At 38.9% G+C, this 22,831-nt stretch overlaps 1 protein-coding gene across 1 annotated transcript; it reads left to right on the top strand.

Annotated features, from left to right (window-relative positions):
* The first annotated feature begins 1,109 nt into the window (after window positions 1-1,109).
* Window positions 1,110-22,598, top strand: LOC143371514 (uncharacterized). The gene is made up of 5 exons (XM_076816755.1): window positions 1,110-1,377; window positions 18,271-18,343; window positions 18,434-18,592; window positions 20,110-20,263; window positions 21,043-22,598. The coding sequence occupies exons 2-5, from the start codon at window positions 18,272-18,274 to the stop codon at window positions 21,156-21,158; spliced, it is 501 nt and encodes a 166-aa protein (XP_076672870.1). The 5' UTR covers window positions 1,110-1,377; window position 18,271; the 3' UTR covers window positions 21,159-22,598.
* The last annotated feature ends 233 nt before the right edge of the window (window positions 22,599-22,831 follow it).

Here is a 22,831-nt window from a genome sequence, read left to right as displayed (position 1 = left end):
TTGTAAAAAAATCAAGAAAATGTACACATTTTCCGGGGGTTCAAACGGGTATACCTCCTTAATAAAATGAAAGAAGCATCGTACGGTAGGCGCGCCTGTGACGCAGAGACACTTCGAGTCACGACTGCGTAGCAGGTTTCATGCTCCCAGGGGCGCAGAAGGCGCGTCTACAAAGATCGCTTTGAATTAACATTCTACCAATCATTTCTATTACATACGACACGCGTTACTTGCATCACACATCGCATACTTATTTCTTCCATACAACGTGCATTACGCACATTTCTGCTGCACACAATTCTCCACCAAGGACCAATCGCAAAGGAACTAAATTAAAAAGAAGCTTCCACCGTTCAAAACCACCTAATATCTCCTCGATTACACAGTTTCGCCACCAGAAAATTCTCTCGAGACGAACGGCCTTCTCAGGCTCTCAGACGCAGATACTCCGTTCAATTCACTCGACCTCCCAACCCCTCTCCTTCATTGCAGCCCTCAACGAGCTTAATGCACTTAATGAAATACAGTTCCTGTTTACTCCGTCGATTTCATTAACGTCCATATCTTAAAGCACATATCCCATAGATGGCGGAGTCGCTAAGTAGGTGAGTGGTACAAACGCAGAATTTAAAATCCAAAGCTTTACATCGAATTAATGCAGTCATGTAAAAATATGACTTTTAACCGTTCTTTATCTCGCGATCTAATAAAACTCGACTACTTACGCACGTACATAAATTCTACCGCGACTTACGTCGGTTATTACGGAATCAATTAACCATTCGAGTACGGAGGTAGAATCGCGTGCGGTATATCACGTGCGGAAGTACTTCAGTCCCATTTACTTACTACACCAACTGAACGCCCATAGGCGTTTCTCGCCCGGTCTATTGAACACCGTCCATCCTGCTCAAAGGGTTAGTAGCATCAACTTAATAGACAGGCTGAAGGTACCCTGTTCTCAAGCGAAGGCTACCATCCCCGAAATTGATTGATCGAACGCAAAAGTTCCCTCTGTGCCTGTGTCGATAGCCGATCGCGCTCGAGGAGAGGAGAGCCGATCGCCGAGCGCGTTGGTCTCCGAAGCGGTGTGTTGGTTAGCCACCGGTGTAGGTGTACGCGTCGCCGTGGGTCGTAGGTGTACAGCTTCGCGGTTTGGCGCGGCGGCGTGCTGTTCTTGGCACAGTTTCTGACCATCTCCTATTGCGAGCGGACCGCGCTGGACCTAAGCGTAATTTCGTTGCGCCTCGCGGGACCAAAGCGTTCGTCTCCTCTTCTCGGCCTCGCTGGCCCGGCTCCGCGGCTTTTCGCCGACGCAAGCTTCGTCTTCCTCCCGAGGGAACGATCCTCCTGGCCGTTTTCGTCGATCGCAAAAAAGTGAGTAGATTGCGAACTATTGATCGGCAGCCACAAAGATCGCGTTCTACGATGTGTTTTATGATAATAAAGTATAACGCGTTGCGACGAAATTCAAAGTGAAAGGAAATTTGAAAGACAGTGACGGTGGGCGGCGATCGAGTCGATCTTCTTTCCGTCGACGGTGAACAGTGAAAAAGCTTCTACGATACAAAGTGGTTTTTGTATTTTGGGTTTTGGAATCTTTCGGGAGATCGATGGGTTGTTGATTGGCCATTCGTTTCGGTGGGAATTGCCAGAGCAGAATGTTTAATAAGCTCGTAGCGGACGCGGAAAGTGAAACGTACCGAAGCGCAAGTTTCAAATCCCACATGACGAATAAACTGCGCGGTAGTTTCGAGGATTCTCCTGCCGTTCCACATCGATTTTACTGTATAGTCCTTGGGAACTTTAGTAATTAAAAGCACTCGATCGCTGACCAGCATTTTTAGCACACGAGTTGAAATGGTAAATCATGCAAATAAGTGGCAGGAGTGAAGATTTTTTGTATTTTCTTTTTAACCGTAGAGACCTTGGTGTTTGTGATCTCAGATCTATCTTGCGACAGCTATTCTAGAAACTGAAATAAATCATTGTAGCGCTTACAGCGTTTACCACCGCGCAGGGCATGAAATTTATTTATTTATTTATATGCAAATGAGAAATTTCGTTGTTTTAAAAAATTCATAAAAATTTAAAAATATAAAAATATTAAATATTAAAAATAATATTATTATATAAAAATATTAAATATTAAAAATAATATTATTATATAAAAATAATAAATATTAAAAATATAAAAATTTATAAAAAAAATCACAACCTTTTGCTCTAAAGAAATAATGTGTCTGGTTTCTTTGACACTTGCGTCGTTCACCGTATCAGCTTCTCAATTAATTTAATCCACGTATAATCAGAATTCTAGAATAAAAATCTGAATTTTATGTAGTTGCTTTTTTTTTTAAAAAGAACGCGGTTGGTGTATGAAACTTTGTGCACACGACACAAGAGCCGCCCATTGCCTTGGTAATCGCTGGTAATCATGAGGAATTATATAATCGTCCGCTGTGAAGCGGCGATTTCTTTAGTTTGCTCGTATAATGAAGTCGCGAGGACGCGCGATAAAAATTGCCAGGGGCACAGTGTTTGTTTACCGCGCACGGTGCACGGTGTGCAAATAACGTTAAAAATTCCTTGTCGCTGCTTGGGAAAGACTGTTCGTAAAGATAACGCGTCGCTGTCCTCGCGAGGCCCTGATGTCGAAATTTTTCTGAAAGAAAAAAGTACAGGTCCACGTTTCTGTCTTTTACAGCGATGAACATCGGACAGTTTTTCATTATCGATTATCTTGCAGCTTGTTTTCTTCCGTCGAGCTTGTGTTCTTCTCTTATTTCAATCAAGGGTCACGATCTAGACGAGTGTATTTTGGAGGAAAGCGGAACTGAAATATGGTGACTGATCGGTATAAAAGAATTTCAGAGTGTCATTCTTGTGTGGTGTTAGAATTCTCTAACGTAATTGGTGTTTGATTGAAAATTACTGGTGTTAGGGAAAAGTCAATTATTGTCACGTTTTAGCGAGTATTTGGGGACCTAGAAATGTAGGCTAGAGTAGATATTGTTAATCTAGAATCTTATTATTAATTCTAGAATGCTATTATTAATTCTAGAATATTATTATTAATTCTAGAATATTATTATTAATTCTAGAATATTATTATTAATTCTAGAATATTATTATTAATTCTAGAATATTCTTATTAATTCTAGAATATTATTATTAATTCTAGAATATTCTTATTAATTCTAGAATATTCTTATTAATTCTAGAATATTATTATTAATTCTAGAATATTATTACTAATTCTAGAATATTATTATTAATTCTAGAATGTTATTATTAATTCTAGAATGTTATTATTAATTCTAGAATATTATTATTAATTCTAGAATATTGTTATTAATTCTAGAATATTGTTATTAATTCTAGAATATTATTATTAATTCTAAAATATTAGCAACCAAGCATTGAAATTTTCATGTGTTTTGTTTCTATATTCTTTTGCAAGTTATAGATGTGGAGGGGATAAATGAAGCAGTGCTTTGGCATTAATTATTTAACAGGTTTATAAATTTATTATTAATCGTTATTAGGACCAAAGGTGAAGTGTTTTAAGCGGCGACGATATCACGACACAAATGCACCTGAATTCTATAATTGTACTCTGAATGCCTCCTTTCCCTGAATCCGCTTTTTACTGCAAAGCAGATGCTTTGGCCGAGTTTCTTGTGGTCGTTGGTAAACAGACGGCAACATCCGAGTACACAGAGAGCGAAAAGGGAGGCCAGCGAATGCCAGTTGCGTTTCTCAAATAAATGAAACCGAGGCGCGTTTCTTGGTTGCGCGTGATTCGAATGCATCGCGGCTCTCTGCGTTTAATTATTTCTTCCTGCATACCGCTTACTGCTACTCGAGCTTCTTTCCATTGTCAACAAGCTGATGATTATGGGTGGCAAAACGTATTAGCAAAAGGTATTCAGATTTTTGGTAGGACCACAAGAAATAATAAAAGAAAATAGACTGCTGTGTTGAATTAAAGGAAAATGGAAGCTGTGTTACATTCTTTACAATTTCAGCTAATTTTGTTGCATTTCTGTAAGATACCTTTTTTATTTCAATGAAAGTTTCACTCGTACAAATATCGTGGGCAACGTGGCACGGGGCGTTTTGAATGTCTGCTGTTTAAATTCCCATTCCGTAGCAACAACAGTTATTGCGCGTAGGGGAGACCGGGGCTAGTTGATACGTTCTGCAGTTTCCAATTTTTTTATTTTTTTGTTTGCATTAATTCCTTAATAACAAATATGCCAAAATATACTTTGGTCCTTCCTCTTTAATATATAGTAAGCGAAAACTTGAGAAAATACATACAAAGTAAATGAAAAAATGTTATTTGGACGAAGGCAAACTGTATCAATTTACCCCTCTGTTAGGCTAGTTGATACGCTATTCTGTTTTCAATTTTTTCATTTTTTATTCGAATTAATTCCTTAATAACAAATATGCCAAAATATACTTTGGTCCTTCCTCTTTAATATATAGTCAGCGAAAAGTTGAGAAAACACATACAAACTGAATGAAAAAATGTTATTTGGACGATCAATTTGTATGTATCAAAACTATTTACTGTTTCTCCATATAAACGAAAACAGTTAAAAAACTATTGTTAACGTCAAGGTACACAGACGTACACTGAATCGTAGTAAAAAGTAGTATCAACCTCCCCCTGTATCAACTAGCCCCGGTCTCCCCCACTTATTGTGATAAAAAATGTCCTGTATAGGTGCATCGATTATGGAGTATAAAAAGTAACTATTTGCATTTGCGAATATGTAATAATCTTGAACGTGTATAAATAAGCTCTTTAAATCTTTCCCGGTTTGTGTTATTTCCTCGAAAAATCTTGTGTTTATCATTTACAAGTTTTACTATGAGGCTTCGGCCGTAATTTAGATTCTGATTTTATCAAAAGAAATTTCATTTTTATTAATTTTTTTTGTGTGAAAATAGTCAAATTTATCTGAATTAGCCAGGAATAATCAGCCGAGGCACATATCGTGACCCCAGAGTTTACTGTCCGATAATTTTAACGCCACAGACAAGCACACAAACAAATAAATTTTTTGATTTACATATTCAGATGTATTTGCTAACGAAATTTCTTTGCCTAAGTAGTTTCCTCTTTTTTATTATTTGATTTAACGAATATTTTTGTTTTTATCGCTCAACTCTTGAATCACCCGTCGACTTTCCTCTTCTTTATTATTTGATTTGCTCGAACATCTCTGTCCTTATCGCGTGACTCCTTTAGTCCCCCGATTGACTTTCTGCGTTTTTACCACTTCATATCCCCAAACTACTCTGTGTTTATCGTTCGCTTGTTATTGAAATTCCTCAGTCAACTTTTTGTTTCTCTATCGCTCGCTTTCCTCTCGTAAATCTCTTCGCCTCTGTTACGTAAGTCCCTTGCATTTATTTTCCCTACCAACAAACGATCCGGCGCAAATCAAAGAAATCAAAGCTCCTCTAAAACAAGAAATAAGCATGTGGCTCGCAATCCCAGCATTCCATTTTAATAATTACCTAACCAAATAACAAAATAAGCAAAGCCTTTAATTCCTAAAGTAAACTTAAACGAACTTAATTATCGGAGATTAATAAAATTAAAAATAATTTACTTCAATTGCGTAAATGTTGACTTTAGAATCTCATTGAAAATATTTAAATTAATTCAATTATTGGGGGCTACAAATTATTTTCTCCTTAGGCAGGAACAAAAATTCACAGTGCAAAACACACGTACATAAATTCTATGATTAAATAAATCGACACTCTTCTTCCTTTCACCGAATTTCCAGAAGAATACATCGCCCACGTTCCTCCACAGTCTGTCCCCTCCAACAGCCCATCTACCACTCCATCCTAATCACTCCTCCATTACTTCATCTACTTCTTCTCCCTCGTGGAAGCCTCCCTCATCAATCCGTCACCGTTATCAATCGCAACCGAACCACCAGCGACGAAGACCGAAATAAACTAGCCTCAACGAAGCCGAAACATCCCAACCCAGACAACCGAAATCCAGACGATGGAACAGTCCAAAAAAATATAAGCCCAAGGTAGTAACAAGCTTCTCAGGCTAACGCACCACCATCTACGTTTCCGCGGATGGTCCACGAAGATCGTAGACAACAGACGCAGAAGGATGCTCGCTGCGCGCTGGGAAAAGTAAAAGGAGGCCAGCCTCTCGTTCGCGACCGAACCATGGAAATAACGTGTGCATAAAGTGCGCAGCAAAGTGCCTAAGCGGCAGAAACATGCGTCATGAACGTGCAGACAGCCCGGATCACGTGGATCTCCGTCAACCTCTCTCTGTGGAGCGCGATTTGCAAAGGGAGTCGACGGTCCGTCTTTTAACGATTGCTCCGAAGGATCGTGGAATGGAACCGAGGTTCTAGTGTGCAGAATGATTGTAGGGGGCATGTGGTCACTACTTTTCCCCTGGCGAACGCGGAAACCGATTGTCAGGATGGCGACGCGTTGCGGAATCGATATTCCGCGAGCAACGCTGCACCTGACTCGTAGCTCGCGACGGATGCTGCACAAATAAAGGCCCACGATAAAGATCTGAGTCGGAAATACTCGCTGACGGTCCCCGAATGGTGGCTCGATGGATCGTAACAGCGACGTCATTGATGAGTGGGTGTCGCGCGTGGACGTAAACACTCGCCGCTGGGTTGTTAAGTTTAGGGGATTTTGTTTTTCCTTTCGCTTCGTGCTGAGATGTTGTGTTTTCTTGGTATTCTGATGGTGGTGGCGTGGAATTGACACGAGCTGAACTTAATTTGCTTTAAATTGAGGGTGTTTTTTTATTTTAGTGGATAGGGATGGTGTTGAAGTGTAGATCTAGCTTGGAGAAGAAGGAGAGATCGAGTTCTTCTAATTATTCAGCTATTTTTCAAGCTTCGTTGCGTATTGAAGAATTCTATTTCGCGAAGTGTTTTATTTTTTCCACTGTGCTGAATTTGACAATGTGGGACTGATGATAATTTAATTCTGCTGGGGAGCTTTATTTTACCCCCTCGTGGTCACACCACATTTTATGTATTTGCCAATATTTCTGTAAGTTTTTAGGCTTTAATAGTAAAATTTACAAGGTTGGTGAATTTTTATTTAAAAAAATGGCTTTTAGCTACAACTATTTTTTTAAATACAAACTTCCACTTTGCAATTTCAAATTTACATTTCTAGAAAAAGACGATTATCAATGAAAAGTTAAAAGATTCAAAAATATGAAAATGATAACTGTAAAATGACTTTTCCTTTTAATATTTGCGATGAATGGAAATCTGCTTTGATAGAGGAGTGGTAAAAATAAGTTCTCTGAGTTGCGAAAATCTATCGAACGGTACACTGCGATTAAATATTGTAATAGTTGAAACGCAGGATAGTAATAGTACCTAGTCCTAATTATAATATAAAAAAAGTGGCTTCCAATTTATCATCCTGCAGAAGTTCGATAGCAACCGATAGGTTCGTTCCATCGTAATCAAGGAACGAAGGAATTCCACTATAAATAAAAGGCTCGACTATCGATCCTCTGTAATCTTTGAAGGAAGGGCAGCGCCCCGATCGAAGAAGAGGAAGCCATGCTAAGTGGCCAGCCCACCCTTTCCCTGCTTCCTGTTAACGGTCGTGCGTCTGGGTTGAGAATAATTGAGCAGACGCCATAAACCCGCGTGTCAAGTGGTTTTCTATTTTTCTTCCATGTTCCCCACACGTGGCTAGCCTAAATTTAACGCGGATCCTGGTTCTCCTACAATTCCACTCGAATTCCTTCTAGACCAGGGCCGTTCAAGCATTTGCTCGGACGAGCAGCCGCGAGTTGCTCTTTGCTCTTGGAGGGACGAGACCGGGCAACTCGCGACCCCAGGAGCAAAAGTCCTATGGCGGGGCAATCTTGTGAATGCAGAGACTTCGCTTCGAATCTATGATGTGAGTTTCAAATCGGTTTAAATCTCAGTAGCTTTGATGAAAGCAAATCTAATCGCTTTGAATTTTTGATAGAAGGTTCGAATCGCTTTGAATTCTGGGCGGAAGTTTCAAATAGCTTCGAATTCTAAGCAGATGTTTCGGATCGCTTCAAATTCTCTGGGCCGAAGTTTCGAATCACTTTGAATTCCAGGCGAATGTTTCAAATCGCTTCGAATTCTGGGCAGAAGATTCGAATCGCTTCGAATTCTAAGCGGAAGTTTCGGATCGCTTCAAATTCTCTGGACCGAAGTTTCGAATCACTTTGAATTCCAGGCGAAAGTTTCAAATCGCTTCGAATTCTGAACAATAGTTTCGAATCGCTTCGAATTCTGAACAATAGTTTCGGATCACTTCAAATTCTCTGGGGCGAAGTTTCGAATCACTTTGAATTCCAGGCGAAAGTTTCAAATCGCTTCGAATTCTAAACAATAGTTTCGAATCGCTTCGAATTCTAAGCGGAAGTTTCGGATCGCTTCAAATTCTCTGGGCCGAAGTTTCGAATCACTTTGAATTCCAGGCGAAAGTTTCAAATCGCTTCGAATTCTGAACAATAGTTTCGAATCGCTTGGAATTCTGGGCAGAAGTTTCGAATCACTTTGAATTCCAGGCGAAAGTTTCGAATCGCTTCGAATCCCGAGCGAAACTTTCGAATCGCTTCGAATTCTAAGCGGAAATTTTGAATCGCTTCAAATTCTCTGAACCGACCTTTCGAATCACTTTGAATTCCAGGCGAAAGTTTCAAATCGCTTCGAATTCTGAATAATATTTTCGAATCGCATCGAATTCTGGGCTGAAGTTTCGAATCGCTTCGAATTCTGAACAATAGTTTCGAATCGCTTCGAATTCTAAGCGGAAGATTCGAATTGCTTCAAATTCTCTGGACCGAAGTTTCGAATCACTTTGAATTCCGGCTGGAATTTTCGAATCGCTTCGAACCTTTACAAAATTAAGTAACTTCGAATCGTTACGCCCCTCACTAACGATCCCTTCTAACCCTGCTTCCACACCCTACGCCTTTATCCTCACGCATTTTCTCTCAAGGACCGAAGGGCTGTTCTACGCTGTTCCACGTAAGAGTAAACCTCGAACGTGCCTGCTCTACCCGATCGATACCACGAATTACATTCCCTTCTACAAAACCTAAGTCTCCTATATCCAACGTTCTTACTCTTTGACAGAGCAGTGTACGTGTAATTAACTTCCTTCTAATATCAACTCTCTATTGCGTGCTCCACCTACGAGCCCCAATCGCCTTGAACACTTCCCACTCACAGCAAACAGTTAAGAAACCAAGACTTATCAATCCTCCACCGGAAAGAAATATTCCTGAATTGCGAAATCCTTCACATTCCAATAGCACTCTTGCAACACTCCCTCGGATCAATCGTCATAGGATTGTTCTGGTCACTCGTCATAGGATTGTTCTGGTCACTCGTCATAGGATTCTCCAGAAGTAGGAGAAACCGGGGCAGATTGTAACAAAAAAAGTTTTCACAGTTTTTTCTCGAAAGTATTTTCCTCAATCAGGAAATAATTTGCGCGATTTACAACTTACATATGTGGTGAACTAATTGCGTGAAAGTACGCGACAAACTCTTGGACACTTAGACATCTAGCTTCATCTTAAACAAATCTGAAGCTTTGTTACAATGCGCCCCAGTCCCGGGGTAAATTGTAACACATCTATTTCACTTATTTAAATACAAATATGAACACAAATAAACATTTTTAAAAAAATATAAGTAAAAACACATATCATTATTAAACATTTGATATACACGAGTTAAACAATAATTGCTTATTCATCTGATTCTATAAAAATCTCCTTTTTCGCTGTCTTTACTTTTGTCTTTATACTTTTTTATACTTCCTGGATTTTCGATTGTTCTCTCGTGCGTCTAGAACATCTTTTTCTGGTGTGTCAGCAAATAGCTTGCTTAGTGGAAAATTAATTATTTAATAATGTTAGGATCAATATTTTCTCAAACGCGTGTACATGTATGTTTATAAGCTTGTTACAAACACGCAGAAAAAAAATGGAGTTAAAATAACACATTTAAGACTCATTTATCCAAAAAGCTAAATTAAAAAAAAACAATTGGAAGTATCTAAAACTTCATTTTAATTATTTAAATGAATTTCCATTTTTCGATACCTGAATGTGCATAATTATCATTGTCGTATTACATACATTTATAACGTCGCCAAAATTTGTAAATACATTTAATTTTTAAAGAATAAATTAAGGAAGCTGGTTTTACCCCGGGGTTCACTTTGCCCCGGTCTCCCCTACATACGTCGTATCGAATGAAACTTGTGGGTGGGTTCGGAGGAGACATTCTACCCAGGTTACGTGTTCGCAACGCAGCCGCGAGGAAAACATCCTCTCGAAGACGAGCTTCATCTCTATCGCCCGATGACGCATCTGCTTTTTTGCTTCGAATCGGGTGGCCCGTCTTTGCGTCAACATGTATCCGAGTGTGAAACGAAATGTCGCACTTAGCGGCTTTTTCCTGGAGGACGCGCGTACATTTCCAATCCGGCTGGCGCGTCGAGTTCTGGCGGGGAGGCGGGATTAAAACGATTAGACGCGCTGACCCATTCGACGCGATTAGATACGGGGTCCACCGAGCTCTTTCCACGGTCTCGCCTTTGACACGGGCCCGCGGCGGTCGATTCACCTAAGCTGACCTAATTCGATGTGTCATCGCCGTTTATAGACCCGCGTGTCTAGCTGCGTGCGAATGTTATTCCGCAACGCATCGCTGGACGCGTAATTCGCGTGGCAGTACTTCGTTCCGGCCGAGCTTTTTCTCCGGCCAAGCGAGACCCGAGTATACTGAACGAGATCGAAGGAAAAAGTGTTTGCACGATGTGTCTCGTTTATCGAAGCTTCGACATTTGTATCCTATACTTTCCTTTATACATCTAGTAAACTCTGGTATTTCCTTGTATTTACATGGAAATGAGTATCAGTTTATTTTCCACACTTTCAGTGACGCAAGGTTTTGAGAAATGGTCCTTTAAGGGGTGATTCACCCTCAGGAGGTAGAAAAAGAATCGAATCTTTGGGAATTTATTTGAGAAAGTACACGCATATTTTTATGCAATGGCTTTTGTATTCAGATGAAGGACACTTTAACAGGTTACTATATTATGTTTTGGTATAAAATTATTTAGTTATTGCACAATTATAACTGATTTTGCGGAAAATCCGGCTATTTACCGATTTTGTGTCAAAACTCGCGAACTGTAAGAACTGCAAGTTACCAAATGCTAGCCCTAATTAAAAAAAGTAACTTTTACTTGAAAGATTTTTTTCATCTTTTACAGTTCAGAAAATAGCCGGATTTTCAGGAGTCAATTCCATCTCAAAGTTTCAAATTTTTTTGAATTTCCGACTTGGGGATCTTCCCTTGTAAATAGTAAACACATTCTACTCAGCTTAGTGCGTACTATAAACCCTCAGAACCCTTTTCATTAACGTTCAATAATTATGTGCCCCCTTATTTTGGAATATTTTATAGGAGTTCCTTATAATCACTCGTAGTCAGAGCTTTTTTACAAAAGGCAATGGAAGTGAAACAATCTGTGAATATATCTGGAACATGCCACGAAAGCTTCTGATTTGATGAGGCTCTAAAAGCCGAGTAGGTCACGGATTCGCGTGTTTTGGAGCCGACTGGGATTGATGAGCAACAGGTGGCAATGGCAACAGAATCGTTGCAGCTTTTTACGCGAGGTGAACGAGAGAAATCGCGGGAACAACGGGCTCAGATGCGTTCCCTTATGGGGTCTGACAGACCTCGACGAGCACGAGTGCTCGCCCTGACCGTCACGGTCACGCGTATCCAACGATCTCTCACGGCGATCTTCTTTTCCCGTCCCATCGATCGCCGCTGATCCTGCTCTTCCTCCATTTCCGTTCATCTCTCCAAGTGTTCCGCGAAATTCTCATTCTAAGGGAGTCGCGAAATCATCCCTTAGCTGAATCTGAATAAATTCTTTGGGCCTTCTTTTTCAGACGATAAACAGAACGAAGGACATTTTAGATTTGATTTTTATTTCACTTTGGAAAGGTTCGTCTATTTGTTAAAAAATTCTATGATCTTATGTAGATTCATCTGAAGCGATGATTGAGAGTTGTTAGTACTGTGAGAAGTCTTCGTGCAAATTTTTAATTATTTATAAATTAACTCCTGTTCTTGCCTGAAGGGCCTTGAATCTCAAACGAGGCACCGAATGTAAGGAAACCCTTGGGAAATCGAGTTGTGTCTTCAAAGATTCACGAATGTCGTACGAATTAATTGGAATAAAAAGGTGAGCCTCGAGGATTGTACCAACAAATGGTCAAGGTGGCCTTGCATTAAGAATTCAACATTGACAGTATTGAAAACGCGCCATTAGCATTCAAGTATTCTGAAACACCTGCTTCTAAGCATGGAAAGTCAAAAGACCCTTTCAAGTCGAAAATTTAAAGGGCTCGACTAATACTTCAATATTTATTTATTTATTTATTTATTTATTTACAATGAACAGGTAAGACCCATTCAGTGACATGAAGAAGAGAAAATGACACAGAGCAGACAACTAAGAATTACCACTAAAACAAAACAGAAAGTAAAGGGAAAAATATATAAAGAGAACAATAATAATTAATCTTAAGTCCTATTGATAGTTATTATCGCTGTCTACACACTGGATTTAAATGAGGAGAGAGATCCATAGAAGAAATCAAAACCAACTACTGGCACTTCAACTACCACCCCAAGTTTCACTCTCAAGCACTCAAAAAAGTCCTTCATTCAACAAGCAGAAAGTTAGACAGCAACTTATACATTACCAAAAAAGATTTCCAATTTCCATGGGGTGAGAAGCAACCCCGTCCTCTTAACCCTTAACCGGTAGGTCCCACTATGTGACATAAACGGTGACGTGGAGTCTCACGGACTCTTCTTTAATAATTTGACATAGTCAAGCCTAAATTTATTTTTAACATATTATACTGCAGTTATTTATTAGTGACTTTATTACATATTTCTTCAAAATCACTGAAAGTTGTCTTCGTGGAACGACATGTTGTAAAACAAGGTCGAATGAAGAGAACGAAATACCTATAGGAACAAAATTAGAACCGACTTTAAAAAAATAGAAATGCACTAAAAAGTAAAAAATAATTTAATCACTTATTTAATCTAAGACTCTCATATTTTTTAAGTAATTATTACTTTGTATATTAAGTAATTATTACATTATTTTATAAATCTGTTTTTTTTTAATTTTTTTTTAAGTCGATTTTAATTTTTTTTATTTTTTGTCTTCTTATTATATAAAAATAGTTGTGACAAACCTAAAAAAAAAAATAGAATACATACGGGTTGAACATAATAACCTCCTCCTTTTTGAAGTCGGTTAATAATTCTGCAGCAATCTTCCAGACTCCACATCACCGGTTAAGGGTGAACTCCTACAAACCTCCCTATACAGCTCATTACATCTGTAATCACGATAAAAGGAATCGCCAGCTTATATCCGAAAACGAAAGGAAGCAAAAGCACGGTTGACCATGGCGAATAAGAAACATGAGTGGGCAAAGGCTCACTTCCTCCGTTCCTCTACGAGCCATGTAAGGCCCGGCGATCCAGGCTACGTGTGACACAACAACCAATTGCGGAAGGTGAATTAACCGTGACTGCGTTTCGCTCCCAGCCTCGCTCCAGATCTCGCTTTAGCCGCGGCTGTCGATTAATTACCAGCTGCTTAATCGGCGCTGTATCGTTTCGATCAATGGGCCCGTTGTCCCTTGGATCGCGATCGATGAAAAAGTAGTAACCACGGTGGAGTACGGGGAGGTTGTTAAACGACACGTTTCTCGGCGAGACAAAACGTGGGATCGTGCTATTACAGCGTGAGACATGACCGTTTTTGCGACATAGTTTGTTCTCGGTTAAGTTAATTGGGGTAGAGGTGTGTGTTACAGTTATTATTATTATTATTATTATTATTATTATTATTATTATTATTATTATTATTATTATTATTATTATTATTATTATTATTATTATTATTATTATTATTATTATTATTATTATTATTATTATTATTATTATTATTATTATTATTATTAATATTATTATTATTATTATTATTATATACGGGAAAAACCCCTTTAGAGTACATAATATACAGGTAAATACAAGTAAGATTAAACCGTCCGGGGACTACAAAACAATAAAACGCTACAGCGAGGTTGAAAGTAGTGTTCCGTCTCGAGAATGCTTTCTCGAGAATTTCTCGAGAAATTTTATAATTGCTAATTTCTTATTTCTCGAGAAACTTAAATCTAGGAAAAATATTATAAATCTCATTTATTTTCGTAAATTAATGTATTACTAGTTAATCGCGAACGTATAAGCACATCTACAATTTGTAATACATCTTATTAATAACATTAGAACCCATATGAATTCTAATAGAAAATCACAGTACAGAAAATTCGATATTATTAACTGCCGAAGGTGCTCTGAAATTCTTATTTAAAATTTAGAAAAATTGTATGCTGAATGAAGTGTCTAATGAGTTTATTGTGGCTATTAAAGAAGAAATATAGAAAAGAGGAGATAAGACTATTGTATCCCGTATAAAATTTTACAAAACGACAAAATATAAAAGTAATAAATTTTGCCAGAAAAGAAGAAATAGATTCGCTGACGCTACGTTAGACACATTGTGCTATTTAAAAATAAATTTTAAATCCAAAAAGTAATGTTTCGCTTTGTACAAATTTTGTATTAAATAAATAAATTTACCAATTATATTTAATATCTATTTTTTCGTTTACACAAGTTTTGTGTAAATTAGACAGGAATAATGATTTAGTTAAAGTTTTCTTGTGTTTTTGATAAATATTATCAACATTATTCCAAAATTATAATTTTCGCAATATTTTTTTCAATTTCTCGAGAATTCTCGAGAGTTCTCAAGAAATATGATCTCGTTTCTGATTTCTCGAGAAACAAAAAATAAGTAGAAATCAGGAACACTAGTTGGGAGGTGTGGTATTTTTTAATGCAAAATTTGTTACGCTAGATATCGGGATTGTTTCGTTTCATTGAATTGCGGTTCTTGTTGCTGAGAGTGTAGATTGTACCTAGTTGATGAAGTTGAGGTTTGAGAAGGGGCTGAGGTAGCTGGTGTAGTCAGTTAACTAGTCGAGGTCACCGAGTTGAAATGTCTACACCGTTTCAGCGAATTAATTACGAAGTTTGGCCATTAAACTTTGCTTTCCTCCGTGAAAGCTCCACCACATTATTCTGTCATCTTCTAAGGTTCACAGCTCAATGTTCCAACCCTCCATCGACTACCGTCAGAATAAAATTAACGGGTGTTAAAACCACAGAGACCTCTACCTACCCTCAAAATCTACTCTCTTGCCATTCCCTCACTTAAAGGGACCTTCCGATCGAAACGTCCGAAAACTAAATGATTTTTATGCATTTTCCACAAGAAGATGTTATAACAAATCGTAAAAAATATTTTTGGCTTTTATTAATACATTCGTTAGGGTACAAACAATACTTTCGTTTCGCGTTTTGATAAGAAACCCTTGTTTCAAAAAATTATGTCAGACATTCATGCGATAGGGAGTCCAATTACGAATGAAATGCCTCAAGGTTTTTTTTTTAATCAGTTCATTAGATCTTTTGGCAGCGCTACACTAAGCGCCACCTAGAAAATGCATCAACACCGAAAACATGAAACCAATTTATTTTTTGTACCCCCAACAAGTGTTTTAAGAAAAGCCAAAAACATTTACCAGGATATGTTACAACCTGTTCCTGTAAAAAAAATGATAAAAATCCCTTTAAGCTTCCACTCTCGAGCAAACCAAAGGTGAAGGTTCCTTCTTGACAAGTTGTACAAGGGGGAGGGAATGTAGCAGTGGCAACTAGCTTTCAGCAGCCAATAGATTCTGCTCAGACCGTAAGAACCTGAAAGCAAAGTTGACTCTACCGTTCAAGTTTGAACAGCATTAGCAGCGTCTTTAAATATAATAATACACCCAGCTCCCTTCGCGACAAAGGGGGTCTCCTCGGGCTTTCAGCACCGGATGCGCCGTCCGGAGGAACAACAAACGCGGAAAGGAAGGTCAGCAACGGGGAGACAGAAACCGCTGAAGAAGCTAAAATAGACGCTGCCCACCTATGCCAATGACCCATATTCCCTCTATTCTCGGCCCGCCGCGAATTAAACTTTGCTGTTTAATGCCACGCGCTCGATATCACGAACGTGGGGATCGCGGCGACCTCTGCTCCCTTCTTTGCTTTTCACCCTGATCGTTGCTCCACTCTGCAAACCCCCTCGTTCGAAAGATTCTGTAAAAAAGATTTTTACCCCTCCAACAAACAGCTAGCCATTAACAGCGGACCCTGGGTCCATTTTGACCCATAACAGAATTTTGTTCGTCCAATAATTCTGAAAATAAACTCTCACGGTAGATTCGAAACTTACTATGGTTTGAAATACTTATTTTTATTAAATTAACGTTGTTGATAAGTAATAAGGGGGTGGGTCTATTTTGACCCAGCACACGTCGAGCGAGGGATAAACAGAAGTGAAGGCTTTAAATTTGATTTGCTCGTGAAGTTTCGAATATTGCGTCATGTGCTTTTAAAATCGAAACCGAAAGTCGGTGGTTTGCAATTTGTATCTACGCACGCAGGGGGTGGAAAGTCTTGTTTCGTAGCTGTTCGTATGCGATTAAGATCGAGCTCTGGCGGCGCCGAGCGTTCCGTTTTGCATACGAGTAATTTTTAGAAATCTCCGCGTCGCGTTCCGCCTGAAATACAAATGAGTAAGATGAACGGCGGAGGCGTCAGCCCCGACGTAACGCAGCGAGATGTTAATGGGACGATTACGACACGTCGCTGTGCAAACACTGCGGCCGAGGATGACGAAGATTTGATGGAAGGAAGTGAAAATTTCTCGCGTCACTTTACTCGTTCAGTAATTTCTGTTTCCACACAATGGATTCAAGAGTAGCTTAAACCCAGAGGCGGATTAAGGTCGGTTGAGGCCCCGGGCGCAAAAGAAAATATTGGGCCCCTTACAAAAAAAGGAGACAGGAAAAATAAAATCACGTTAACCATATTTTTAAACACATAAACAGCTTATGTACTCATAATGTCTTAATTTCAATAAAATTTGAATAAAGTATATGTATAATATAATTAATAATACAATTTTAATCACAAAGTTTTGAACTAATAGTTGAACATACGAAAAAGTGTGGTTATAATTAATGATACTATACGTATATTAATCTAATAATTAGACATTTAAACAACAAAAATTATAGAACTTTACTTAAAATTAAAATTACAAAAGTGGAAAAATTAAAAAAAAGTGGAAAGTTGGTTTTTAATCAAAAAATCCGGTGACTTCTTAATTTTTTTTTATGAAACTCTCGAATTTTTACGGACCGTATCAGAGGTTTGGGTTAGATCTGGGATTTGAACCTCAATTCGCTCGCAATCAGGAAAAACTGAAGAGAAAAAAATATTCGAGAAAAACGCATTTAAAGTTTCTGAGCAAAGGCGACGCTGTAGGTTGCCGCTTGACGTTTTTAGCTGCCAAATCTACAATTTCCCGAAAAGACAGTACTTTCAGAAAATGCAATAAAAAAACGATTTTTCGACTGCCTAGTCCCCTTAAACCGTGTCTTCCTGATTTCGGAGTGGCCCTTGCGCTTTCGTTCTTTGCAGCCTCGCTGTAATTAAAGCTGAAGGAATGGGAGGAAGCTGACTCAGATCGAAATCTAATCCAAACTCAATAATTTCAAAGATGGACTTAAATCATTTTTCTCCTTGAATCTCCAGTAGAACTTCTAACACAACAGTTTGCACCCTCGCCGCAATAAAATTAAAACTGACAGGACAAACGGAAACACCAATGTTGATTCTCATTAACAGGAGTGTTTCCTACGTTTTGGGCGTTACCTTCCTAACTTTTTAATAATTTATGCTCTCTTTCTGTCGTACAATCGATGAATGAATGGTGAACGCCTTTTCGCCGAGAAGAAGGAGCCGATTGTCGATCAGCTTTAAAAATACGCGAGCAACAGTTGAGCTTCTAAATCTACTCGTGATCTGAATTCTATTGGGGCGTCTATTCGTGCGCGCCTCGCGGCAAACGTATCCGTGAAACAATCGGGAAAGCAAAAAACGACATTGGCCCCTCCGCCCTGTTCAAAGTTTTCACGCCACTGACATTTTCTTTCAGGATGCAGCTCTCGTCGTGTTGTGGGTGCTACTCCGTGAGGGCGGGTACGATAATAATCGGGATACTCGACATAGTGAGTACAGTGCCTTTCGTGACTATGCGGGAATATTATTTAAACGAGCCTGAAGCACATTTAACGATCCTTTTTTTGATCGCTACGTAGATACTCTCGATCATCACGCTGGTCTTGATCTTCGTCCTGAACGTCGAGTGGAAGACGATACTGATCGACGTGGACCAAGATGTCGTCAAGATCATTTACGCCATAAATCTCTGCATGACGATCTTCATAGCGATCTTGCTTTTGGTTGGTGTCTTCAAGGTGAGTTGTCCTCCAATCTTTAAGGGGGGAGCCTGGTGTAACTAAATGAAAATCGAGGCATTTTTCGGAAATTTTTTTTAAAGAAAGTATTTGATAGATCTTTCTGAAACTTTCAGGATATTGTATTAACAGGTTAAGGTATATAACAAAAAAAAATTATTAAAACAGAGCGGCAAATAACAAAGTTATGCCCAGTCCGTTGGCGACATAATTATTGCACTGCGGGCAACGTAGCGTCTTTTGGTTTCATCTGAAACCACAAATCGAACAATTTTCTTTTAGTTTATGAGTGTACGCACAGAATGAAGTAATTTGAAACTTAAAAGATGCAAAATGAACAAATGGCGGCCTCTTGAATAAAAAGTTCACTGTTTCCAACGAAATTTTGCCTTAAATGTCTAAAAAAAAGTTATTTATTTAAACAATATCATTATACTAATAACTTAGTACTATGAAGAAAATGTTCACAAATATCCGTGCACAAGGCCAAGTCGATTGGTTGAATATTTTTTTAGTTACATTGCCCGCAAAGTATAAAACTGTCGTTTCGAGAAAAACACATTTCAAGTTTTGTGGTAGCCTGGCGCTCCGTAGCAAAATCGGCTATATCCGCTTTAATTTTTCGAATTTCGTTTTGCGGCTTTGGGAACATATTGTCGTGATGTTCAACTATTGATTTATGCAAAAAAAAAAATCGATTTCTTCGATCCGCTACACCAGGCTCCCCCTTAAGACGTCGAGTGGTGCAAGGGACATTCCACGCGAAGTCGGACACTTTTTGCAGTAACATTTCGGATGTGGCTGAAATTTGAATATGTTGTAGTCTTTAGGGATATATAATCATATCTCGAAGGATTTTTGACAATTTTGAAAAATGTCGATTTTACAGCTGTTTGAAGGTAACTGCTAACTTTTTTTCAATAAATTATAACTATGGAAGTAGTAAACGGATGGAGATGAGGTTTACGGCGATTTGTAGAAAAGACATTGAAGTATTAAGAAAAAATTATTTCAGTTCCAGAAACAATTTTTTTTAACCATTTTCGTTAAAAGCAAAAATAAAAGTAAAAAGTCTAATAAAAGTAAAAATATTAAAAGTCTTTCTACTCAAAGTATTTTCCTTGGCTATCGATGACCTTTCGCCTCTTTTCTGGCAAGGGTACAAGTAGATGTAGTAAAGAAAGACATTTCACCTCTACGCACCTTAACATCACCTAACAGTGAGCGAATGAACGCTACATGCAAATAAATAAGTGTCCTCCAATGCCAAAATACTTTTCGACAAAGTAAAGTATTAGGAGTGTGGTGGAGGGACAGCATTTGGTTAGCTTCTGCTGACCGAATAGAAAAGTCCATCAGGTTTATCCAAGCAATCGCTTCTGACAATAAAATCTTACATGATGTCCTTTGAAACTCCTCTTCATTTGATTACCCGAATTTAAGAAGTCGAAGGGCGTGTCCAACGTCCCCTAGCGAGGCTAATCTGGAATGATAAAACTGTTCCTCTTCTCCCACAGAGAAACACTTTTATGATGTTGCCATGGGTGGTACTGGGGCTGATTCTGGAAGTGGCTCTGCTAATTAGCATCATTTACACGGCCATCATGTTCTTCATGAACCACGACGTGATAAGTGGCGTCGTTTGGCTCGTTGGCGGCTTCATAGGCCTCGGTGAGTACATCGTCCGCTTCCTTTACACCTCCACTTCCAATCTATCGTTATACTCCGAGATTTTCTGCCTTATTCAGATTCACGGTTAAAGGTGGATCTGGCGGTACAGAATTAAGGCGGAACCGCAGATTCGGCAATATTTCGTATGTGCCGAATGCCGAATATCGAGTCTGTGCTTCTGCCTTCGGTATTTAGAAATTCTAACGATCGTTAAGTTTCAATAGATCGTCGATCGTTTTCTGTAACTCTTTAACGGCTCATTTAAAGCGAAGAAGAAGTGAATTAATGTACTATTGGGAGATGAGAAGAAGACCCACTACCCACAAGCTGGAATGCCACAGGGGCAAGGGGAATCGCCCGTTCGCTCCACCCTACACCCTCCAAGAAGTCCTACTTTTAATATCCGCGGGCTGTCGTGATTTGTTTCGTTCGCGTTCTGCGTTACGCGGGGGACTTCGTTGCCAGGAATTGGGTGGAGCGAGCGGGGGATTCCCCTTGCCCCTGTGACATTTCAGCTTGCGGGTAGTCGGTCTTCTTCTCATCTCCCAATAGTAGTAAGAAGTGCATAGTTCTCACTTCTCTGTTTGAGCATGCGCAATGGAGACCTCTCTATTGCTCGGTACACATACAAGCCTGTTATAGCAACGAATGTCTCCAAGATAGATTAAGCAGTTAAGGGGTTAAAGACTCCTCCATTCCTCGAAAGCTTGCCCATAATTTCTCCTATTTTAGCAGTGATTTACATACACTTGTTACAAGTTACGTATATATCTTTCCAGTGATTTACACGTACTTATGGCTAGTCGTGTACAGCCACTTCCAACAGCTGAGGTACGACAAAATGAACAGCAGAATCGGCCCGTATGGAAGGCCGTACAATTATCGGCAACCTTGAAGCTGGTCAAAACTGAATCGCTGACCTCATCACAGAAGAACGGTGGAGAAGTTTCGTGTATTTTCTTTCTCGCCAAGGAATTGGACTGCTACATCCACATGGACGCTTCGCCATCAATGAACAGTCTAATTAGCTTCCAACGAAGTCACTTAAACTTCAGTTAGCGCCAACACACCAAAGCAGTCTAACATCCATCGAAGCAGATTTTTCGAAAGACGCGTAATCTTGTTTTGCGGCAGTAGGATGCTGCGCCGTTCGATAATCGGTATCCTTCAGCGACAGGGGCGGATTTGTATATAGGCTAAGGAGGCTAGGGCGGCAAATTTTGAGGAGCGGAAAATTTGGGGCGAAAGAAATTGAAAAAGGTTTAAACACAGAGGCTTGAGAAAATCTTAAAAATAATTCACTTTTTTCCATGTAGCTAATTATCGATAACTCATATGTGAGTTGTTCTATTGAATTAATTTTAAAATTCTCTCAACTCTTTTGAATTAAAATATTTGGTGATATTTCATGGAAAAGGCGACAGACGCTTGTTAGCCTAGGGCCTAGGGATAACAATTCTCCAAATTCCCAAATCCCGTATCTTAAAATCTTAAAATCTTAAAATCTTAAAATCTTAAAATCTTAAAATCTTAAAATCTTAAAATCTTAAAATCTTAAAATCTTAAAATCTTAAAATCTTAAAATCTTAAAATCTTAAAATCTTAAAATCTTAAAATCTTAAAATCTTAAAATCTCAAAATCTCAAAATCTCAAAATCTCAAAATCTCAAAATCTCAAAATCTCAAAATCTCAAAATCTCAAAATCTCAAAATCTCAAAATCTCAAAATCTCAAAATCTCAAAATCTCAAAATCTCAAAATCCGCCCCTGTTCAGCCCCCAACATCACTTTCCATATTTCGAAACTTTGGATCTTAAGTCATTTATTTCCTTCGATTAAGGGAGCCACTGTATTCTCCCGATTCATTGAAAAAGAACCGCAGAACATTTATAAGTTTCGTTATGCGAGATTATGATCCTGGAACGTTCAGATGGAAACATGATTGTTATTCGAGTGTGCGAAGAATGTTGCAAATTCTTTTTTATAGCTTAATACTCATGCCTGTTCGCGAATCGAAGCCATTTTTATGCCACGAAGCTTTCATGGAGGAGGCCGGCGCACTGCCGTTCGCGATATCGGAAAGGCGAGGGTGATCCTCGACGAGAATAGATTCCATTTTCAAGGATAACGAAAATGTTAAGCGTATGCAAAAATATACGCGTTGCCTCACCGTCGAGAACCAGTCTCTCCTACGCAAGGTTAACGACTGACTTATTTATTTCCCCCCCTCCCCTCTTTTATTCGCTTGTACTCGTCAACGTCTCTTTGTAACGCGCCCGATCAATGGGTCGCGACTGTTGTTACACAACGAACAATAAATTATTCTGGTTTCTAATCCGCCTCCATTTGCGATTATTTGTTCATACTTAAAAGACTTGTTCATACTGATTTCTAGCATCATTGCTCGAGGAGGTGCCTTTTTCTGGCTTGATCAATGAAGTTTAAAGTAGTGGATAGGTATAAATCAGAAGAAATATACACGGCTGATCATAAGTTTTGAAACACCTAGAAAAAAGGTTGCGGATTTGTCGATGAACTGTAACAAATTTTACTTCATGTTGTATTTGA

Source organism: Andrena cerasifolii, chromosome 1 (assembly GCF_050908995.1).
Source record: "Andrena cerasifolii isolate SP2316 chromosome 1, iyAndCera1_principal, whole genome shotgun sequence".
In the NCBI taxonomy this organism is placed as follows: Eukaryota; Metazoa; Arthropoda; class Insecta; order Hymenoptera; family Andrenidae; genus Andrena; species Andrena cerasifolii.
The sequence above is the reverse complement of the archived record's forward strand: the minus strand, read 5'-3'. Positions and strand labels throughout refer to the sequence as shown.

What these genes read in the sequence shown, in the direction of transcription:
- LOC143371514 (XM_076816755.1), top strand. Translation starts at nt 18,272, where the DNA reads ATGCAGCTCTCGTCGTGTTGTGGGTGCTACTCCGTGAGGGCGGGTACG. An exon ending in TAATCGGGATACTCGACATA is followed by an intron (nt 18,344 to 18,433) that starts GTGAGTACAGTG and finishes ATCGCTACGTAG; the next exon opens with ATACTCTCGATCATCACGCT. An exon ending in TGGCGGCTTCATAGGCCTCG is followed by an intron (nt 20,264 to 21,042) that starts GTGAGTACATCG and finishes ATATCTTTCCAG; the next exon opens with TGATTTACACGTACTTATGG.